The sequence below is a fragment of the Amphibalanus amphitrite genome, unplaced genomic scaffold (assembly GCF_019059575.1).
Source record: "Amphibalanus amphitrite isolate SeventyFive unplaced genomic scaffold, NRLGWU_Aamphi_draft 000078F_arrow, whole genome shotgun sequence".
Lineage (NCBI taxonomy): Eukaryota > Metazoa > Arthropoda > Thecostraca > Balanomorpha > Balanidae > Amphibalanus > Amphibalanus amphitrite.
Genome location: NW_024881574.1, coordinates 572,355 through 595,523, shown reverse-complemented (window position 1 = coordinate 595,523; position 23,169 = coordinate 572,355). Strand labels below are relative to the sequence as shown.

General features: G+C 50.5%; 1 protein-coding gene across 4 annotated transcripts in view; it reads right to left on the bottom strand.

Moving 5' to 3' along the window:
• The window catches only part of LOC122379444 (focal adhesion kinase 1-like), a 109,687-nt gene that overhangs the window by 38,699 nt on the left and 47,819 nt on the right, over window positions 1–23,169 (bottom strand). For all 4 annotated transcript variants that reach the window (XM_043361676.1, XM_043361675.1, XM_043361674.1 and 1 more), the window contains exon 2: window positions 6,856–7,033. In XM_043361676.1, the coding sequence (XP_043217611.1) occupies window positions 6,856–7,033 (178 nt within the window). The remainder of the gene's footprint in view (window positions 1–6,855; window positions 7,034–23,169) is intronic.

Genomic DNA, 23,169 nt, shown 5'->3' with positions numbered 1-23,169 from the left:
GCCTGCGTTAGGCTGGTCCTATTGCAAGCACAGTTCATCAAGAGGACACTGATATCATAACAAAAATCACTAGCTGACGTCACTGGGTGAATTATAACCCGGAAGAACTCAGCCGCCTGGCAACCCAGGCCTGAACCACAGCATACAATGGGGCGGGCAGAACAATTCACACACCTAGCTGCTGGCGGCAGCGCAATTCAGACGACAGGTAAAAATGGAGAACAACCGCTTCCAGCAAATAACTTCCGTCGAGTCCCACGCACTATGAACGTTCAGGCACCTCTCTTCATGGGACCGTGCGACAAATTGGAAGAGGTATAGGTAGGTAAGCATATAAAGCAACTCACAGTCGCCATGGCGGTCGGTAGATCGGGTGCCAATCAGTCCCATCCCATCTTCTCAGCCCTCTTGGTAGGTCCGAACGGGTCCAATCACCGCCGCTGGCAGTGCGGCCAAACGGCACACAGTAACCACTGCCAGACGGGGCGGCGTGGATGGGGGCAAGAAACTAGAGCGGCGCAGGGAGGGATCGGCAGGAGGTGTAGGGAAGAGCCGTCAGAGCGGGGAGGGACCAACAGATATAGAAGACGAGCTAACAAACATAAATGTTCTACAGAATGTGCTATATGATTAGATGTTCTCTTGATACTACTATAACCCTCGCCCGTAAACGGTGTTTTGCCACCTTCGCCCATGCAGGGGGGGGGGGGTTGGTGCGACCCCCCCCCTGGCGTTTGAAAACGAAGCGTCGTAGAGCTTAGCGGAAAAGACCAACGGATTGCTCTCAACGAGATCTCGCGATTGGTGGTATATTTTTTGGTCCTAGGTCAACATTTGACCTACTTATGACCGGTCAAAGGTCAAATTTTCGGAAAAATCTAACTTTTTCAGATTTCCGCACCGATTGCGGCAAAACGGTAATAGATGTCGACTTGAAACCTTCACTATCGTGATCCTTGATCAATTCTCTATCGTTTGGTGTGTATTTCGATGTCATAACTCTAAAAATGATGCGTTGGGAGCATCGGAAGTCTGCAAGGTCATTTGTGCATTGGGTCACGTCAGGCGTGTGACGTCACTGACCTGACCCTGACCCAAAATGAACTACAAGAAACAACCGACGATGCCTGAAATGGATAGCAAATTCGAATTCAGGGCATCAAAATACCCCGAAAAGGCATACAAGTGCAAGAAGTCATTACAGGTCAACCGAGGTCACTGACCTGACCTTGACCTTTAGTAACCTTGAAAAGGTCAACGGACATTGTGCCAATGTCAAATCAGCCAGTTATGCTTCTAAAACAATCCTTCAGTGTGTCAGGTCAGTCGGCATTTATACCAATGTGAAGCAATCTCCAATTTAGCGTAAATCTGGCCGGAGGTTGTTCCCTTTATGACGTCATAACTCCGTGACCTGACATGACCTTGACAAAAAAAAAATTACCAAAAGTTGCGCAAAGGATGCCCCAAAGGGTACTGAAAATTTGAGCAGGCTATCTGAAACGGTTCGGCGTGTAGCTAAGAAAAACCTCAGGGGGGGGTGCACCAACCCCCCCCCCCCCTACATGGGCGAGGGATAACAATAACTCTACAAACTCTGTCTCTACAACCCCCTGCGGGCGTCCTCAACCGAAACCCTCTCAGGGACTAATACCGTCATTCTAACACAGCACCTTTTCTGCCCTTGCACCCCTCATCTCATCTGAAGCATGCGCCATCTGAGCCCTCTTTAGCCAATCGCTAATTCTCCCCAGTCTTCTCACTCCCGAGTAATGAGATGCCGAGATGTGACAATCCACTCGGAAAATGAACACGTGCCAGACGGGCCGGGGGAGGACGGGGCACAGAAAGGTCAGAAAGGTCACCACCTGGTGCCGAATGGGCCGTTGATGGGCAACAGCTGTTTGGGCGGGCACATTACGAAATAGCCACGAATGTGTGTGTGGTCCATGTTAGCAAGTCGATAGTCGGAGGGTCGTGTTTTCGAGATGTGTTTCTCAAATGACTTATGACTTGCATAGACAAGGAAGTATTTGTGCGTTAATGTACGAGTATTATAAATAAATGATACGGAAGAGACAGTCTGGAAACGGTAAAGTATTTTTTTTTTCAAGTCAGGTACATACCTATTCTGGGTCAAAGAACGTGAATCCACTATGCGCATCCGATCATGAATCCATTACACCTGGTTGAATGTGTCCCACTTCGCCATGGGCACTTAGGATTGCAATATCTCGTTTCCACGACAATTCGTGCGTGGAGCCCGCGAATGCCCTATTGTCTTCGAACAGGTCAACCATTTTCTATCGAGCATTGTTGAAATCCGCCCGAGAGTGAAACTCAATCATGTGAAAGGAGAAACCTACAGAGCCATGCCATACCTCCCAGCCTTTTGCACCATGTACCGCGAATTAGCCTAATCTCTCTACCTCGGACCGCAAATGACCTCTGGTGTGACCCTACTCGTAACCTCTGTTGCGATCTTTGACCTGTCGCACGCCTCCAGCCCTTTCAACCGGAAACAGCCGCGCTTTCCAGTGCCCCGCTCGCCACCATCAGGGCACGCGTCCAGTTTCACCTGCCAGCTCCACGACTCAGCAGCTCCACGACTCAGTGACTCAGCAACTTAGCGACTCTGTGACTCGATGACTCAGCTGGCCGACGTCCTAGCGACTCATCGACTCAGCGGGTCAGCAGTCGACACAGCTCACCTGTGACCCCTGCTGATCAAAACGCGACCACATAGCACTAGTGGCGCCAGTCCCCACCGGCCCGGCGCGGCATAACTTCACGTACCGCGGTCACCGCCCTTTTTTGCCAGTGGAGCTCTGCATAGAAGGGTGTTGTCGCCCGAGGCAGTTTGGCATTCATGCGACGCAGGGGTGTGGCACAGCCTGAATTCGGACTGTTTTTGGTCACCAGGCGTTTCCAATTTGTGCAACGTCTATTGCTATGCTTAAACATTATGCTGCTATCTACATTGCAAAATACTCCGAACATGAATTGATATCAACATTTCATCCATTCGCTGTCAACTTGATATGCAGACAGCACGCTTCTTGATCATATTTCTACATTTCCTGAGGTTACAAAATTGAGCAAAACAAACCAACCTATGGCTAGGCTCACACCTTCGACCAGCCATCCATGGCACGTCCTTGTCAATCATGAATCCCCAGAGACTGCAGGCATCAGCGACAGGCCATGATAAGCTCTCGTAAAATCCATTCCCTCAGAGCCGGACGGACGTCACTCAGCCAACCCCTTGACGACAGCCGTCCACTGAACTGACCAAACCCGCTTAGCAACAGTCGAACGTTGAGTCTGACACCCCGATCAGGTCAGCTGTGCCTGTCCGTAATCACCTGACCCGAGAAAAGGTCAAAGGCGGCACAGTATGGGGTCACCGACAGACAGCAGCGGAGACAAAGTGTCTGTCTACAGTCATCTGAGCCCAGCAAAGGTGGCAGAGGATGGGGTCACCGACACATCAGCAGAGACAAAAGTGTCTCCCAGGAAGCCAGACATGAACTCAAGCCTGCGTCAGGAAGGGCAGCGGAGTGACGTGCCCTAATAGAATCAGCGCGCTCAGCGACACAAAAAGCCAGCGTTGGACATGACAGCTGACATTGGTTCCAAGTCGGAGGCCATGTATTATGGGGAACCTTTCTGCCAAAACGTGCCAACTGTTAACTGATCGAAGCGTAAAAATCACCACAATGACAAACCTCTATCGCTTTATCATCCCCACTTTCTAACTCCTACGACATTTTTAAAGGAATCACCAGCGGTCCAAGATCCATAGCTGCGACTCCCGTTAGGATGGTCAGAGGTCAGCTCTGTAAAGCACGCCTCGCAGCTCGGGCATTCACCTTTCTCACGGAAAGCCTCGTCTGACGCACCCACCCCATGTTGCAGCAGCGTGGCAGACCGGACTGCGGGGGGGGGGTGCAGCTGAAGAGCAGCACAAAACTGTAGTTAGTTGGGGAGTGGAGCAGACTGGCATAGGAGGGTGTAACTCCTAGAAATCATCTTGCCGAGTCTCGAGCAGCGGTACTGCAGCGAAGTACACACAGCCCTATCGCTAATTAGGGCTCATGAGTATGCAGAGCAGACCAGACCGGTGAGTGGGTAGGATAACGGGTAAACCACATAATCAAGAACAGCTGGAGACGCTAAAATTATGCAAAATAGCGTAGCTTTGAGATCCACTGGTTTAGCTGTTCGTCTTGGCATAAGTCAAGCGATGAAATAAGCGAGAAGGACTTCACGGAAGTCCGCGACCGACTACTAACCACTACCTTTTCGCCACTCTGACTTCTTACCACTGAGCATTGACCGTTGACCGCTTACCGCTAACCGTTGACCGCGGCGCCAACCCCAGACCACTGACCGCTCGCCACCGGAAGGACGTCGAATCAGCAGCGTAACGGCGCCGGACTCGACTAGGCGGGCGTGGTGCCGCCATGGCCGGAAACGGTCTGAGTGCGACAACGAAGCTCCATCCATACCGTGTCCGGCGGTGGTCGGCCCTGCAGGGACCCCCGGCTACTGACACGGCTCAGTGGCCGCGTTCCATCGGCCGTTACATAGGAGAGACAGCCAGACGTGGCAGACAGACAGACAGAAGGCCAGGTGGAAGGATGGGGAAGAACAGTTCAGTGTGGGCGAGTGAGGTCGCTATAGGCAGGTGCGACGCCAAGGACAGGTGGTGGGTGATCAAGTCTCATGGATGATCGAACTTGATAATGCGATAATAGAAGGGAGTCGCTCGTGACTTCGATGGCGTGTGGCCTGAGCTATGTTTTGCTAGGATGCTAGGTAAAATATATCGACTTATTGTTATGGGTGGTTTATAATTATCGTATTCAATCGTAAAAGTAATGCGTACCCAGGATAATGTCTGCCTTTAGACAGACAGTGCATTCCAGGAATGCAAAAAGTTCGTGCATCGACGGAATGTAAGATATCATGTATTGAAATACCATCTGACCACGAATGTCATGTCCTAATCACGAGACACACAAAACAGTCGTCTACTCAAAGTCTTTTGCCCGCAGCATGACACTTTTTACAAACAAAGGCCTCAATTTTAACGCCACCAACATACAAAAACTAAACACAAAAATACCGTTTCATAACGGATGTCACGCACCCCACACACGCCAACCGAAAACACATGCAGCCGCCGATGCCTGTCTGCATTCCACGCCGCAACGATCACGACGCAAACAACGCGACCTTGCGGCACGCCTCTGCCAAACCGGGCCGCATTGTACAGTCTGTCTTAAAAGTACCGCGCAAAGTGACGGTGGATCCATCGAGCCTGACTGAGCAAGGGCCTGCTAAATTTGGGTCACTGAAGCAACTGACATCCTTATCCATTCCCTAGGTCAATTGGTCGGTGACTTTTTAATTAAAACATGCCCTTTCTCGGTCAGGCTTGATGGATCCACCGCCACTTTGCGCGGTACTTTTAAGACAGACTGTACATACTTCATCCCGGCACCATCATACCGCAGCGCTCTTTGGGCTACTAAATGCTGCCGCCAGTCCTCCCGACCCGGGAAGGGTTCTGTTGGCTCCCGTTCAGGGCACCACCAGCTCAGCTGGCCGCGGCTGAAGCTCTGTTTATGTAGACTGTTCAACGGTCATCGTGTTTAGGTTCACGGTCATGACAGAGTGGTGACACGCGGGGTGTTATACACAGACGACTCCCCGGGACGGCCGGTGTCCACTCAATGGGACGGCCTCGTCTGGCGGTGTAGGGCCGGCATGCATCCCCTTCCCCATTCACACACTGAATGCACGTTCATGATAGAAAACGTGGCTCCCATGAGACTTTGAACTTGCATAGTACTAGTTTGGATTGCTCGATATCAATTTCGGTACGTTTATGCTCCGTCTAACTCCCAAACAAAAAATTGCTGAAGATATCTGAATTATTATTTGCATCTCAAAAAGGATATTAAGTTATAAAGACATCACAGATATATTCCTATAGAAGCATTGTAACTAAACAACAAAGAGTCGTTCCTCCATGATATGATACGTGTTGGATAAAATCCACAAATATACAAAGTCGCGGACCGTTTTCAAAGAAATCGTCTCTCAGCATCATTGATCACCGAGGGCCGTGCGCTATCTTGTCGATCATCTCTCCCCTGTCCCCAGTTGAAAGACAAAACATCGACTCGAACCCCAGTGGATGATGGACCCAGGTGCGGCCTATCTATGCGCCATCTCCCCAGTCTCGTGGGTCGATGACCTCTCTCACGGGCCGGAGCGCCCAGTCTGCTGACCCAGCGAGCCGACCCAGGCACCATATCCGTCATAATGGATGATTCCCGGCTTTAGCGTTCCTAGTGATGACTGAGATCCTTTTGAAGCGGCCGCCGACGGCTGCCAGCGCCACAAACCGCGCCGCCAAACGTCAAAAGTAACGAGATGCAGATACGTTTAGCGTTTAATACGGCCATTATGCGTGCTCCATGGCGGATGACCCCGGTAATGTTGATGAATGAATGTCTCAGAAGGTAATGCGTCATACACGTAACGACGATTCCGTAATACGTTTAGCGGTAACATCTAACGAGGGAAACTTTCAAACTGAAAACTCTGAAATGTTGACAATGTCATGGCGGTCCTATAACGCAGGGAATAATTAACATATGTAAATTTTATATGCTTTCAAGGGCACCAATTAATTGTTCTTACATGTACGCGTAAAAGTTTTGTTTCATTTCCCCAACCTTTCCAAACACCTCACTACACATAAACATCTATGTAATCGCATCTTAGCGCCCTTTTAAATCAATTCATATTCACCATTCCCGATCCCCATATCAAACTCACCTTGACATCGGTATTCTCCGAGTATTTGACCACCTGACAGCCGGAGGGCAGGTGTACCCGCAAGGTAGGTCGCTCCTTCTCCGGCGAGCCCACTGTGCCGACGGCGTCAGACTGTGAGGTCAGACTAGTCTGACTGGACCCAGTCCGGCCGCTGCTCATCGTGGCAGGGTCATCCAGTCTGGAAAACACGAGAGGTCGAGGTCAAGATATGGCAGCTTGCGTATCGCTTAAGTACGAAACTTCCCTAAAATACAAAACAGTTGTCAAAAGCTTTGAACGACAATTTCCAACGCCCGCGATACTCTGTCCCCGCCTCTACGTGGCTTCAGCATAACACTAGATAAGCATGAACAGCAACAACTATCCATCCCGATCCCACGTATGGCATTGCCACTGATCACGTATGTAAAGTGTGATCTGTCATGTTTGGCATTTTGATGCATGGCACATTGGCACAGCCACATGACAACAGCAGCATGTAACGGCCAGTGCTGCGCTATGTGATCCTCGCTGAACCGTCAAATAATATTTGCCTGGAAACCACGTAATCGCGACTGCTGTATCATAAATCAAATTTAAAAGTCATGAGCAACGATTATATCACCATTTCAGCGCAATTCAGTCTCTTTTGTCGAGTCATTGCGATCGTGTGAGCTGATTTCACAATCACCAGCCTCAGTCAATATGTTGGTCCCCGGTAGACGAGCTTCATTGCACCCATCATCACGAGCTCAGAGCTATTGAATTCAGCTCGGTGCCTCAGGACACAGCTCGAGGCGCGTGGAACCCAAGCCACACGGAGGACGGGCAGGCCCCAGGAAGGTCGCACGTGAAGGCACGCGATCTCAGCTTCTTGACCCCCGAGGCTAGGCATTATACCAGCAGGTGGCTGCGTCGCCAGTCAGGAGCTGAATGCATTGCCGCTATGTATCACTGGCGAGTGTTCTCTTAGGACGTTGTCGACCACACCAAGCCTGTATGACTTAAGAGTCGTGTTACCTTTTCCTCAAGTTATAATGAATATGAAATAATATTTTCGGAGTTTCTTGAGTGATATATATTGAAAAATTGATAGCAAATATTTCGATACTCGTAGTGGTACCTTTTTCAATGCGAGTGATGCACAGTGCGAGCTTTGTTAAGCACAACAAAATAACACAATTCCCATGCAATCGGTGTGCCATGGGTCCTCCAGTGCAGATAAAATAACCTATACGATACCGCCTTCCTAAGAACTTATACAATATCGCTGTCTATCACGGAATTTTAATTAAATATTTAGTCAATCAGCGCTAATTTAACAAAAAGAGCGTCACTTCAGTTACAGGTAAGTCACACTTACACAAGGTGACCCCCCCCCCTCGCGTGTTCGTTCAGCGTGCCAACCACTATTTTTTTAGCACAATGTCCCATATTGGACTCAGCTGGACGCCACCGCTGTCGAGATTCATTGACGGGCGCAGCTGTCGGATCTCGATGGCCTCCCTGATTTTACGTTTTTTCCAGTGGCGTTCGATGGCTAGGGTTCTCGCCTCGAACGGGTTCAAGTCACCGCCACAGGTACAAAAGTGTCTGGCCGTCGCTGACGTATCGCAGCGTCCGTGCTTGATATCGGCGGTGTGCTCCTTCAATCTGTCCTGTTTTGGTCGCCCTGACTCTCCGATATAGCTGGAGCCGCACGAGCACTTTATCTCATATACGGCCCCTTTCTTCTTGCTCAAAGATCCCGTGGAGCTTTCTTCTTGCTCAAAGATCCCGTGGAGCAGAGCAAGAAGAAAGGGGCCGTATATGAGATAAAGTGCTCGTGCGGCTCCAGCTATATCGGAGAGTCAGGGCGACCAAAACAGGACAGATTGAAGGAGCACACCGCCGATATCAAGCACGGACGCTGCGATACGTCAGCGACGGCCAGACACTTTTGTACCTGTGGCGGTGACTTGAACCCGTTCGAGGCGAGAACCCTAGCCATCGAACGCCACTGGAAAAAACGTAAAATCAGGGAGGCCATCGAGATCCGACAGCTGCGCCCGTCAATGAATCTCGACAGCGGTGGCGTCCAGCTGAGTCCAATATGGGACATTGTGCTAAAAAAATAATGGTTGGCACGCTGAACGAACACGCGAGGGGGGGGGGGTCACCTTGTGTAAGTGTGACTTACCTGTAACTGAAGTGACGCTCTTTTTGTTAAATTAGCGCTGATTGTCTAAATATTTAATTAAAATTCCGTGATAGACAGCGATATTGTATAAGTTCTTAGGAAGGCGGTATCGTATAGGTTATTTTATCTGCACTGGAGGACCCAGCTCCACCGATTGCATGGGAATTGTGTTATTTTGTTGTGCTTAACAAAGCTCGCACTGTGCATCACTCGCATTGAAAAAGGTACCACTACGAGTATCGAAATATTTGCTATCAATTTTTCAATATATATCACTCAAGAAACTCCGAAAATATTATTTCATACACACCAAGCCTAGCAATACGACACAGCTGCAGCTGCATAGGTATAACTACATCGCAGCCGAGTGTTTTTAGCAGCGAGCCAGCTGGGGTCTCTGAATCAGCAACCACGTCCTTGGCAAGTGGACAGACGAGCGACACCACAGGTGCCAGACGAAGGTCTAGCCTCACATGTGGCTAGAGTGTCTAACGGCAGAGGTTCGGAGCCCCACAGCAGGTCTTACGTCGTAGGACACTGCAAACACATGCGTGACGGAAGCACATGGCGGATGTCTCTGCCCTAAGGCGATTCACTTAGCACCTGTGCACATGAGCACGAGGTCGGACGTCGATGCACGTTCACTATGTACCCCGCTGTGATGTTTGAACTTCATGACACACGTGTGGCAGACGTTGACGGTCGGTCAGAGTTCGGCAGCGCTCCTGTCACGTCAGTCGTCAATGACAGCTCATCTGTCATCATCATGTCAGAGATGGTGGAGCACCTGTCGACCACCTGGATGGCGATGCGCCCGAATGGTCACTGGAGGCATCGTCCGTATCAAGGTCCATGAACGCGGGACTTCCTCATGTGACTGTGGATTTGATATTTGGATATTGGGGGAAGACGCCGTTCAACATCGCTGAAGTCACGGTTGTGACACATCTTTTCAGTGTTCGCTATTCACCAATTATGAGCACCTATAGCCATGAAGATTTTGAGAGCCATCGGAATAAAACGATATCCTAATAAAGGCAGTACATCACATAACACATTCTAAAATCGTATACACGCATGGACTGCTTAATGCTTATCCTGTGCACCAATCAATCAGGCAAAGCGTTACGCAATAACCAAATGCATAATAAAATCGCTGCCTGACAAACCAACGAACACTCCTCTCTTCATCTAAGGTCTCCACGCAAGATCTGCAGATACGCAGACGCATGGGTGCCAATAAATTCCTGCCCAGCACGGCAAACTGCGTCTCGCAGATGAATGAGCCGAGGATTTGCATAAGCCCCCGCGCATGACGGTGAGGACGTTGATGTATTGCTAGGATGGTCTCCAAGACGTCTTTGCGTGTGGATTTCCGGGCCCTGAGCCACGCGCGCTCGTCTGCGCAGAGTGCTAATCGTGAGGAGAAGAATGGACCATGCAGGGCTTATGGCGATTGGCACCCTGGGTGGCGCAGCTGCAGATGACGACTATACGGATACACAACGGAACGCTAACACGTAAGGCGTGTAAGTGTATGCAAAATGTCCTAAGCCACGATTTCTTCCCATCAAAGTGAAAAGCTTTAGCCCGTTTCTCATGGAATAATACAAAAAAATGTGTGTTGAGCCAAATGTGTATTCAACGCTGGTTGCCAGGAGTAAATCAGTCAAGCTGTTGTGAAAATGTATCTTACAAACTTCATGCAAATGCATCTAATTTTACTTTCAAAAAATGCTTTCAACAAATAGGCATTCAAATATTAGTGCAGCAGTTGCACTAGTAGATAAGCAGCAGTACCCCTGGCAATGATAGCTCGACATTTGGCGTTTGGGAAATGCACCTGACTTTAGGTATACCTTTCTGTCCTTCTACATGCCCCACCAAATCATCATTATCATCATCAAAATTGTTTAATAAATCCCCTGCCAGTGTTTCGTAACTGGCCTAACCTGCCCGTGGGATGAAAAAGGCCAAGTTTCACACCGGGGGCTGATGAGACTCAGTGATCCAATTACGTCCGAGCGACCTCGTACCCCAGAGCAGTACCCACGTCCCACCCGTGACGGGTAGGCGGACAGACGTCACAGCGTCACAGGCGTCACAAACGTCACAGCGAAGGTCAGTGTGTGACCATGGCCGAGAGTTCGTCCCGGGCCGGTGGTGGTGGTTGACAGGTAGGTGTGAAATGACGAAAGATAGAGAGAGAGAGAGAGAGAGAGAGAGAGAGAGAGAGAGAGAGAGAGAGGTGAAAAGAGAGAAAAAGACAGAGAAAGGAAGAGAGGAAGGGAGGAAGAGATTGAGAAGCAATTCTTTTATCTTGCTTTACGATTAGCTCAAATCTGCTCCTCTGGGGTTGGGAGGTGTTTTTACGCTGACTTGGTATCCTCTCCTTCCGATATAAGATGCCAGATGCGAATGGAAAGATTACACTCTCATTTTATTCTGTTTTTATTCCCTGTATATGCGGTTCCGCCGTTCCGCTCTAACGCACCTGTTGTTTGTAAGCCCTCATTCAGCTTGCAAAGCCGTGTTCCGCATACAATGAAATGCCCAACAATGCACAAAGATAGTGCGAAAAATCCAGCCACGGCTTTACGATATCGTCCTAATTGCCAATTAAGTTGTTTTGCTATTCCTCCTGTGCATTCAGTAATGGTTCCATAGTTAATTAAAGTAGTTCCCTTCCGTCTGCCATCTCATATATTATCGCATTTAACTTAGACATTCTTATCAGCATCTAATCATTGTGCACTGTAAAATTCAGTACCCATAACAAACAAACTGATTTATAGCAGTTAATGTGCTTAGAGCACAATAGATCTTTACGTAAACCAACGCATCGTGATTTAAGATAGCAATCACAGATTCGGTCCCAGCGTCGAAGTACACTTCAGCCTTCTAAGCCAAACAATCCATCTCCTCAAGGTACAAACACCGGGTGAAGGCCTCAAAACAAACCTTCACATCGTCAATGGATCAAACAAATCCATCCGATCTAACAGTGTGGCCAATTAATCGGTCGGGGATCGCCGCGGCCTTGAGACCTGTGCGCACCTTCGGTGATTCTTCGGGGGCTGGGCCGACCTCTCTCCCACCCGCCAGCAATGTGTTCGCCCACCGCATCCCGAGTGACTATAAGCAGCAGAAACATATATCATAGCAGCAGAAAAGGGGTCCGTCCGGTGGGGGAATTGCACCTACCTCAAATCGAGAAACAATATGTAATTCGAGAGAGAAAAATGTACATCGATAAAAGAAATGTCCAGCGTGTTGGAATTAAAAATTAAATAATCAACAAGTTTACGTACAGCTCTACACGCACTGCCGCACAGCTTTCTATTCAGTACCAGTCAACTACCGGTGCCACTTCAACATAAACGATACAGGGGGTCGACAAAAACAAACTTCTGAACCAGACCCGCGACTTGGACCGGCAAAAAAGAGCACAGACAAAGCGCAAAAACTCGCCGTGGGTCCGACAACTCGCCAGGAATGGTAAGTTGACTGTCATGATGTGATATGACACAGCGCTAGATAATATACAGATCAGCATGGCATCGGCGCAACGGCAAGCAATCTCAACAGGGGTTCATTGCAAGGTTCAGTTCTAGGCCCACTACAATTCGAAAGTGTAGAGGGCGAAAATTAAATAAGCAAGAAGAAAAACAATGAATATGAGGAGTCTCTTAGCTGCTCTTTCCGTCGTGTTCCAGCCACGACCACTCAAATAAAGCTCCATGTTCGAGTACTGATAATTACAGTGCCAATAACTGGGTCAAGTTTACGCTGGATCCATTAGGAAAATGGTCCGAGAAAATGGCGATATTGCAATGAGGAGAACTCGTGACAACAGTTCACGGGTAAAGCACGCCAATGACCTAGCATCTCTGATGATAAAGCGCTACGTCACGTTGTCCGGAAAGGAAAAACGACGACGGCAGATGGGACTGAAATAATTTCAACACAGGAGCGACTCATCCCGAGCAGATGAGAATAATAACGCAAATTTAATTAAAATAATCACAGCAAGACGATTCTTTCAAGACGTTCAAATTGCGGTGTAAACCTGATTTACGCACCAATTTGTGAACTTCTCTACGGAAGCTATCCAGTTATTTTGGTGTCCAGCTTTCCCCATTCCATATAACACGCAATCAGTTCGGTGCTAAAAAAGTGTGAACATTAAAGTCACAGAGCAATCAGCTTCCCGTCTACCAATCCACTCATCATGCCCAGAATCACAACCCTATCCAACAAGGAGCGATGACCTCTACCCGTTACCACTCTCCATCACCCCCTTCCTCCCTTCAGCTCCCGTCACGCGTTCTGCCCCCCACCATTCATCCCTCTCCCACCCTCCCCTACCGAGTGCGCCGGTCTCCGACCTGACCTGAATCTGTCTGGGAGGTGCACCGCGCCCCCTCCTACCGCCCCGGACCGACCGGGCCTGCCAGACAGTGCGGCTCCGGCGGCGGCGGTGACGACGGTGACGGGTCGGGCGGGGGCGGCGGCGGCGGCGGGGGCGGCTCAGCGCGGCGGGCAGGCACGCGTCTCTCTCATTACACCATCGTTACACCCTCCCGCGGCCCGACTGCCCTGCACTCGGACTCGTGTCGTGACGGGCAGCTCTGCGGGAGGATAATTAGCGGAGGAGTTGCACCAACAGGTCTGTCCGACTGGAGTAGTTCACAAGGAGGAATGACCACCTCACGACGAGGGATCACCGGCGCGGACAAGGAGCAATGACTGGCTCATAGGCTACCACGTGGGGCAGTTCCAACGCGCTCCGAGCTCACAAAGACGGCCGTATATTAATGTAAATGGTGCCTGCGCCGAGCGTTGTAAGCGCAGTTATGCTGCATCAGGACCGTGAAAAATGGACTTGGATGTCACCAGATATGATTTTTGTGTCACCGGTAATAACAGTTCAACCGCCATACTTTTCAACCATATTTTTGCTGGATTGGTGCATAATGCATACGCAAACTGAATGAATCGGTACAGTTTCAGCGTGTTTACTTCAACGTGTGCAACAAGGTTTTATTCGACAGATACCAAGCTCCTATCACATAGGAATTCAGGATAACCAAAATCGAACACAGAAAAAACGAAACAGAAAGCAAAACTAGCGGCAAACACCAAAACGGCATAGTCCTCGATTCAACGGTTCGTGTTTGGGATGCGTCCAGGAAAACGACTCCACATTGTAGAACATTTCTGGGGTGCCTGACATCACTTATGTGTCCCACGAATGCCGCAGGAATGGACATGGGCCGTAGAATGGGCATGGAATGGGTATGGAATGAAGTTTATGTGGGGTGGGAAGCCAGCTGTACGACAGGGAAACGAGGCCTAATTCGCTTCCAGCTTTGACGGCTTCTGTTTCTTTCTCTGTCTCCAAATGGCGTGATTGCCGGGGAGAAACTAGCAAGGGGAGATGCTCTCGATAGCGATGTCAAATTGGACCTCTGAGGAAGAGGATCTTTGCTGAGGCTGAACAGCTCTCCCATAACAAAGAGCGCTCCCCTCAAAGGTCGTAAAACGATTGAAGCCGCCAACCGGCAATCAGTGGACCAGTTACGGACTTTTTGGAAGTTCCTTGGCATCCTCACATATGGCAGTTATTTTCCCTTGGAAGGAAGAATAGAAGAATGGCGCGGCAAAAGCGCGAGAATCTGGCTGCATGAAAGCCTGTGAAGTGTGGGGGCATATCGTCCTTGCTAGCCCGCCCAGCGCTTCGTGCAGAGGAAAAACTTCAATGACAGGCAAAAGTGAAGACCTTCCGCACAAAAGGTATTTCTGTCTCATTGGTGTTCGCCTTACTTTTGTCACATAAGTCAAGGGTCAAGTGCGTGCGACCACCGCGTGACGCCCCTGGCGACTGTCGTTCCCACGACGGCAGCGAACAAACGAGCTAGCGGCACTTTCACCCGGCCCTTCGGCCCCCATCCGGTGGCAATCGGTCGCTCTTGATCACCTTCGGGCTCCGATAATTTCTTTTCCGGTGACCTCGCCTCTGTCCCTTTCGCCTCAGGTGGTGTCATTACATTCTGAGGCTGCTACCTTCCGCGCACAACAGACATCAAAGCCTGATGGTCACAGCAGGCTGATGGATTAGTTCCCAATACCCACCCTGCCCCGAGGCTTACATCGGGGACGGAAGCGACACACCAATTTGATCACATAACGCTATAATAAACCCAATCTCTGAGCGTGCCTTCCAGCACAATGAACTCTGGGAAACACTCCCAGAATCGTCCCGACCCAAGTCGGTCAGCGACGCCTTCCCAGCATTTCATCACGTCTTCAGGCGACATCCAAGACATCTCGTCTACGGCGTTCCCCGGCTGTCTGTCAATGGCATGACTGGAAGACGCATCGGCATCGCAACCCTTCCACTACACGCAACAAGCCCTCGCTTTCTAGCTTCCCCTCCTGTCAACACTGCGGTGTTGTTCCACAACCTAACACCTACGGGCGCCGCAGGAGCAGCAAGAGCCGTCGGAGCCGGCGTCCTGTCGCCTCTTCCAGTCGGCGTGTTCAAGTGAGTCCCGATCTTCGCTCACTGACTGACAATCACTGGCGATAGTAGCCGCGCGCATCGGCAGTCCTGTTTGTCTACCTCGCCCCTCGAGCACGCGGCCCGCCGTATTGTTCTCCGGAGAAAGTGAACGCGACGGGTATCTGCACTGTTCAGGGGCCTTGGGGTTGGTTCCCTGGAGCGATCGGCGGTTAGTCCGGCTTGACCGGCGGGTTTAAATGGTGAACTGTCGGGTATAGGCCACTGAGCTTGAATCACAAGGGTGATGGCATCAACTTTGCAGTCACTCATTCATACGATTGGGTGCAAACTGCAAAGTGACTGTGAAATATATTCGGAAGGTTGAATACGGCCAATCCATCACAATATAATGCTTTTATTACACTTGGTTTGATTTGTCAGAGATTCACTTTGATCAGATCGCAAGCCACCAGCGTTACATCGCCGTTTTCTTTTATCCTCTCAAGACCCCAGAAGCCCGCACACGCCACCGGTGCCCTCAGCGAGACGACGGAAGACAAATACAGCACCTCGGCGCGTGGCGAGCGGCGGCTCGAGCTCGCGCAAAAACGCCGCGGGGCAGACGTTTATCACGTGGCGCACCTGGGCGCGTCGAGACGTCAACCCGCGTGCTCCAAACGTCGACCGGCGCGCTCCAAACGTCGCTCCTCGCGCGGCGATCGGCTGCGCTGTGACGGCTGGGGTTCGGAGCGGAGGTCTGTTGTTACGACGCGTCGGCACCAGTGCGGTAGCGGTGAGACGATGTGGAAATCCGGAACGAAGGCAAAAAGTGGCACGCGCACCTGCCGATCGATGAGGAGGACCAGACGAAGGGGTGAAGAGGGGTAAAAGAGGCGAGTGGGCAGCCGCATCGGAAACTGTAGAAGGGGAGCGTGAAAGGAGTGAAAGGGTTTCACGAAACGTGAGTGAGCCTGCTGGCACTTATTAAGTTATACAAACAAACAGGGAACCGAACACTAAAAACTGTAGGACCAGCATGGCGCCCATACGCATATTGTATAAATTTGATCTTTGGATAATACAGCGTCGGGAAAAAAGCAACAGGAGGTTAAAACAATCGGGTCCTGAGATAAGAAAGCATTAGAATAGAGCAAATAGCGCATTGCATGCCGTATCAGTACTTAAGAAATGCCAACAGAAGCTTCAGCTTCACTTGAAATTGGATCCGGAGACGGGATCCCAGGAGAGGTGTATCTGTTCCATTTCTTCCCAACCTGTCCAATCACAGGATAGTTATTTAAGGCAAAGCGATGCCCAGGCTGCCGGAAGCATCGAGATCGAGAAGACAGTCAAAGGCACGTTCGCAGTTTGCTGAAGCGGAAGCGTCGGTTGAATGGTGACGGACACAATCTAATCAGAGAGAATCAGCTTGGGATCAGACGGCGAACCAGGCTAATCCTGGAAAACTCCCAAGAGGGACGGACGAGGCGGGACAACAACATTTTGGACACGGACACTGCTAGCTCTCCCAGCTGCCGTCGATCTCCGTATAGATACACAATCACGTTACATCGTCACTTTCCACTGTCGCGTTCCATCGCGTCACTTCCGTCGCCAGCGAGCCACTAATCGGCACATCACCATCTGAATCAGCTAGTTAGCATCTTCATTAATCTGTCAAGCCACACCTCTACTAGCCCACCACCTAGTATCACTAGCATTGCCTCCATTAGTGTTTCTTTCGTCACCCTTCTTTGCTCCACAGTAATTACTCAATTTTCGCCGAAACATACTCCTCCACCTTCCCACTGCGGGCACCCATCTCCACCCACCAGACAAGCCCGCAGGATCATCTCAGTACGACCGCTAGAGATCGCCCAGTCTTGGCAGACCGCAAGACCAGCCCGCTCCTCGGAGCCTCGGACGTACCGTTCTGCCTTATCGGCAGTAATTAGCTCTCCCTGTGAAACAACACCGAGCGCCTTTGTTCGGCACGAGGCGGGTCCTGGGAAGGGGAGCAGCCGGCGCGGTGTCGGGTGCCTCAGATGACCCACCCGGCGCCTGCCAACAGACTGTTTCAGCCGCACAACGGCGGGCCTGCACCCAGGTTTTTGTTGCAGACGAGACCAGAGTATCTAAAAATGATACGTTAACATGCAAAAATAACATCAAGCCATGTGGTATAACCATGAAAATCATTTGTTCCTTTGTCAGAAGTAGGAATGGCGACAACGCATTACTTTACATTTAGATTGTAAATTGTTTCGAATGGGAAACAATTTAACACAGTAACTGAAATATTCCTTAGGCCGCCTTATTCGAAACCTGCACATTTTATCGATTTGTGGGATATTGTGATATACTTTGATGTGAGATTGAAGTTTGAACTTTCAACTATAATTAGTACCTGTCCGTTCCAACCACTCATGCTCTGCCACTGAGTGACAAAAAAAATCGAACCCATTCCCACTCACCCGCTATGGCACTGCCAAACGAAAGTGAAAGAGTTTGCCACTCCGCATCCTCCAATACCGGTGCCCGCAAAGAAGCAGTCCTGAGTCCGATACCCTCTCGCCTCGACATGAAACACGCATTAGACCGCATCTTCTGAAGTCGCCACTCGCCAGCCAGCCCGTCGTCGGCATCGGACACCGTTAGTGTTCGGATGCCGACGTCTGAGAGGGCAAACATGGCTCGCATGTCCGTCAGAGTCGGGCGGCGTCTTTGTGGTCGTCCGAGATGTCTCCCAGGGTTTGTTCAAGGATCCCGCCTCGCACCACCTCTGTACGTTCGTCGCCGACGCGGAAGGGTCGACGGACGAGTCGATGACAGGTCGACGACGGGGGTTATCGACTCGTGCGTCATCGACTGGCGATGTTGTGGGAGGGTGCAGTCACCCAGTGAGTGGAAACTCCTGGAAAATCTGTGACGCAGCGTCATGAACACTGGTGAGAGAAAATCCAAGATCCACGAGCGTGCGTTTTGGGTGGTTATACGCGGTTCCCTCCAATTACCAGTTCGGACGTAACGGTTTCAATGCCGCCTGGAGGTCGAGCGATGAAACCAGTTTACAGCGACATTCAAAGTTGACAGATATCGCCAGAATATATGTAAATATAACCTCGCTGAGCCCCTACACGATGCACAGTCAGCAGTGCCTGGAAAACCAGTCACCGACCGCATGCGGTAACCGGTTCTTGTGTGGACTGATCGGCACGAACCATGACAGCGGAGCTCCGTTCAAAGTCCCATTACCTCCAGCCGCGCCGCATCGCTCACGAAACTCCCGGTCCACTGCTCGTCTGCAGTATGTCAAAACCCGGCTCAGTTTCCGAACGACCTGCCAAGTGGCCAGTCCATCAGAGCAGCAATCGCTAATGCACGTTTAATTGCCTCAATTGCACAGCTGTCCGGCTAAATGCCTCTTAATTAGAGCATAGTGCCGGGGAGACCAGCAGGGGTCAGCATTAGACACGCTCCAGTAATCTTTCGCGCGCGTGTCTGTCCCGTAGCTGACGAGAACAGACATTACCAGACGTCGACACGAGATAGGACATCTCGTCCGCCTAGACAGCGGCGCACAGGTGCTAATTTACACCCAGGGACAGGCCGTAATTACACTTCAGAGAAGATGGCGTGTCAGCCGGGCGGCGGGCCTGTCCTCGAGAGTCTGCTCCTTTCTTCCATCGTCCATCGCGTTTACAAAATTATCGACGGGCTACTGTCCGAGGAATCCCTGCCTATCCGGTTTGAGTTTTTGTCTGCCTAAAGCGCCGATCGCTTGCTGCCAATCACCGGAAAATTGCACCCAGCAGCCGGGAAGGTTGGGTTCACGGCCAGTCGTCGAGGCACGGTCGCGGTCTCGTCCGTCTGTCTGTCTGCTGGGTTGTATGTGCTTGCGCATGGTCAAACTGAAAGAAAATGTGCAGGATTCGGCGGTCGCGTTTTTCGGGTGCGTTTTCCGCAGTGCCTGCTAAGCGACGCTGCTCTATGTCCAGGGTTGTGCGGTAATGGCGACAATGAGTCGGCATCCTTTCATGTTTAGCTTCTCCACCTTTAGGTACTTTGTGCAAATCTAGTCAATGAGGCTCGACGTAAATGCAATAGCGATGTTGCATTCCCAAATTCCAGCTGTCCTGGTCTAAAACATCGTCACCATGCATCTTACAAACCAAACATAAGCTAAACCGCATCTAAAATGTTTTCCACGTCGTTGCATTCGCTGTTCAGTGTCACCCCTCCTCCCCCTCCCCTGCTCGCTGCAGCCAAACAATGCGCCACTTTCCTCGCTCCCGGTCCGGTTGCACTGTCCGGCTGCCGTCCACACATTGTTGTCTCGGTCCGGGGCGCCCTGTCTGTTCAATGTCCAGTGCTGTCCGCTGTCCACCGGTCTGGCAGCGCATGCCAACGCGTCCAGTGCAGACGACCTTGCACTAGCACACAGCAGAGTTGGTGGAGATTGAGCGCAGACCTGGCACCGCTGTATTTGGCAGCGTTACCATCGGCACTGGACAACGGTTGACGCTGGCAGAGGAGATCAGGACTCGAGGAAATCACCGTTACATCATCTCATCACCATCACCAGCACCGTCACCGCCATCACATGACGTGACACTTCTGAACGCCGTCACAGCGCCACTGGCGTCCGCTAATGCAGTCGATTAGCCTCCATCCGGTGCGCCGTGGCCACGGGCTCTATTCAGTCCCGCAGCACCGCGCCCAGGCCATTCAGTGGACGTAGAAGCTAAGTAGTAATGTGACGCTAATCTGAGCACGGACCACCCAGGGCGATATTACGTCATTGGCACGCAAAAGTGCGCCGTGATGCAGATTGCGCGTATGGTGGTGCGTTATGTTCCGATGGGCACGTGAATTGTCAACCTTTCTCTCCACCCCGCTGTAGATGGATATGGGCCTCCAGAAGGTTTAATCTGTGAGGTCGACCCTTTAGCCTTTGCAATTGGTCACATAAAATGAATGGGTTGTTAGCCTGAGCAGTGGTTCGACCTTCGACGATCTACATAAATGCTATTTTAATAATTAGGTATGCGTGCCAGGTAAGCACATCCTAAATGATATTGATGCCACCATGAAATCGTGCGGATTGTAAAGGAAAGTGACCCGGGTATGACACCTCAATTAACTAGACGTCAGCAAGGATCAGCAAACCACACCGGATAGTCATCAGAGGTCGTCAAACCACGCGTTTTGTAATCAGATGTCGCCTAGCTATGCACTAGCGCTCAGTGGTCGCCGAACTACGGGCCACAGATCACACCTCGCCCAAGATGAATACACGGGCCGATGCCACGTAATATAAGCCGGAAATTTAGCGTGTGAATCGCCAACAATTTATCATCTCTGCAGTTTCTGTCATCACCATTTTCATCATGGCGAGCGACAGCTTTGTCACTCGGTTCTCTAATGTGAGGAAAGAGCACGTAACATTAGGCGATGACAACGCATTACGACACTTCCCTGCCATTTGCTCCACGAAGTCGCTAACTTTTCCCTTTACCAATGTACGATGCAGGAGCAATTGCCACAAGTCGCAACTCCACAGTCTCCTTTAGATTATTGGTCTCCATTATATTATTCTAAGCACACCATCATTTAGGTTAACGTTAATGCTGACTTGGCTTGAAGTTAAGCAAATAACCAAACAAAAACATTCTAATGAATACCACAAATCATTATCCAATCCATCTCTTTGCATATGCCCACCAGCAAGCGGGAGGCATTCCTAACTATCGTTCGCATCTGATTACATCTTCAATCGCAAGTCACGACCAATGTTCGGTACATCGGCATGCATCGCATTGGCCACCTGTTCCGAGATTGGATCTAGCAGCCGCATAATCGTACTTCAGCGCGGCACATTTGGCCTCTCAGTGCTTACACAGGCGCCTCTGATGGGTCAATTTCAGTGACTGCGTAGTGTGCACAGCGTCCGATGTATGACACTCTTGGTGCCAAAAAAAAAAAAGAGCCAAGGCTGCTTCAAAGCGAGCCGACGACAAACAAGACTCAGAAACGACAAAGTCGGTGCGCCGATTTTGTGCTGTAAATATGTCACTCGGTTAAGGTCTTGATATGGGCAAGGCCCTTACGCACTGCAAATATTGCCGATCACCGTGTGTCAAAGTTCAACGGAAGCAGGAGGCTCAGTTAGTGTGCAAACAATTCGGCGCATCGGCGACACGATATGTCGCAATGATACTGAGCGCTATCGGAACCAGAGACTTATCAAGGACACGTGACTACAGAAGGAGCTAATAACGTCCCTGTAGAGGCCCCGGAAGACCTTAAGTCGTCGCAATATGTATGCATCGGCCTGTAACTTCGCACTTTACTTGGCGGTAATTGTATTGTCATTAAAAAACATTCAGAGTGACAATGAAGCTCACAGGACACACCTAAAAATTGTGAACGGGATCAAATAAAAGGTTAAAGGCGAAACTTGGACATGAATAAAAAATCATGAAAACCTCGGAGCTACCAGCAAGCGATTAAACTCAGACGACAAGCCACCTCTCGCAACAAGACAAATGAGCCATGAAATCCGATACCCATAAACGCATACATCTTGATAACTGCACCATTATGACGGCAATTAATGAGACGATTATAATCCTCGCTATCCAATCCAACTCTGCGTTTTACATGTCAAAATTCGAATTGATAGCAACTAACTACGCTCCACTTTGCATCGTTGAACGACATGTCAAGTCCTCTCAAAGAGCCCAGTCAGGTCAAAAGCGATGAGAACATTCCTCCTCCTCTACCCCCTCATCCCCTCTCTCAAGTGCGAGCGGCACGCCGTCTAGCCTCCGTTTTCGTCGGTCATTGTACATGCCCCGAGGGCACAGCTGTGGTCGAATGAATGGGGCCCTGAATGGCGCCGCTGCGGTCGGCTTTGGGCGCCGTTTTCGACGCACAATGCGCGTGCGGTGACCGGAGAGAGGATACCACTGACAGTCGACGCACCACGCCCGTCGCCCACTGTTTGTGGCTGCGACGCAGAGAAAGCTCGAAAGCATGCGGCATGAGGGGAAAACTTGTGGCAATAAAATGTTACCGGTTGGGTGAGGTCGACTGTCGCCCTGACCCGCGATCTTTTCAGTGAAACTGGATCGACAAGACTGGAATAGTTTTAAACCTGTATAAACTATACTGGCCGGCATAACAAACTGCTAACAATTTAGTTCAAATTGGTCAGCCAATAAATTGGCCATAAAACAATGGATACGGAAGCACGACATTTTAATGCCTATCACCGCCGGGTTGCTCTGTCCGACAAACTCAAGCCCACGATGCCTAATAGAGCTTTCAATAGAGCTCCGTTAAATTCCTCGGCGCACCGCCCACTGGAGATGGCACCGATAACGTCACAGGTAGTTACCGTGACGTCACGCAGCGCCCACCTGTCTTATGACGTCATAGAGTGGAGACTCGGTCCTCATGTGGAAACCGTTCGTGACCTGAGACTGAAGCTGGGAGCGTGAGTCGCCGTAGTCGGCAAAGTGTGCGATGACTGCCCGGCCGCAGTTTGGGAGGGCGTAGCCACAAATGGTTGCCGTTGCCCATGATTCATTGGTAACAGCCATGCGAGGTGGGGAGTGGGGTGAGCCCGCAGCGAACGACTCGTTGA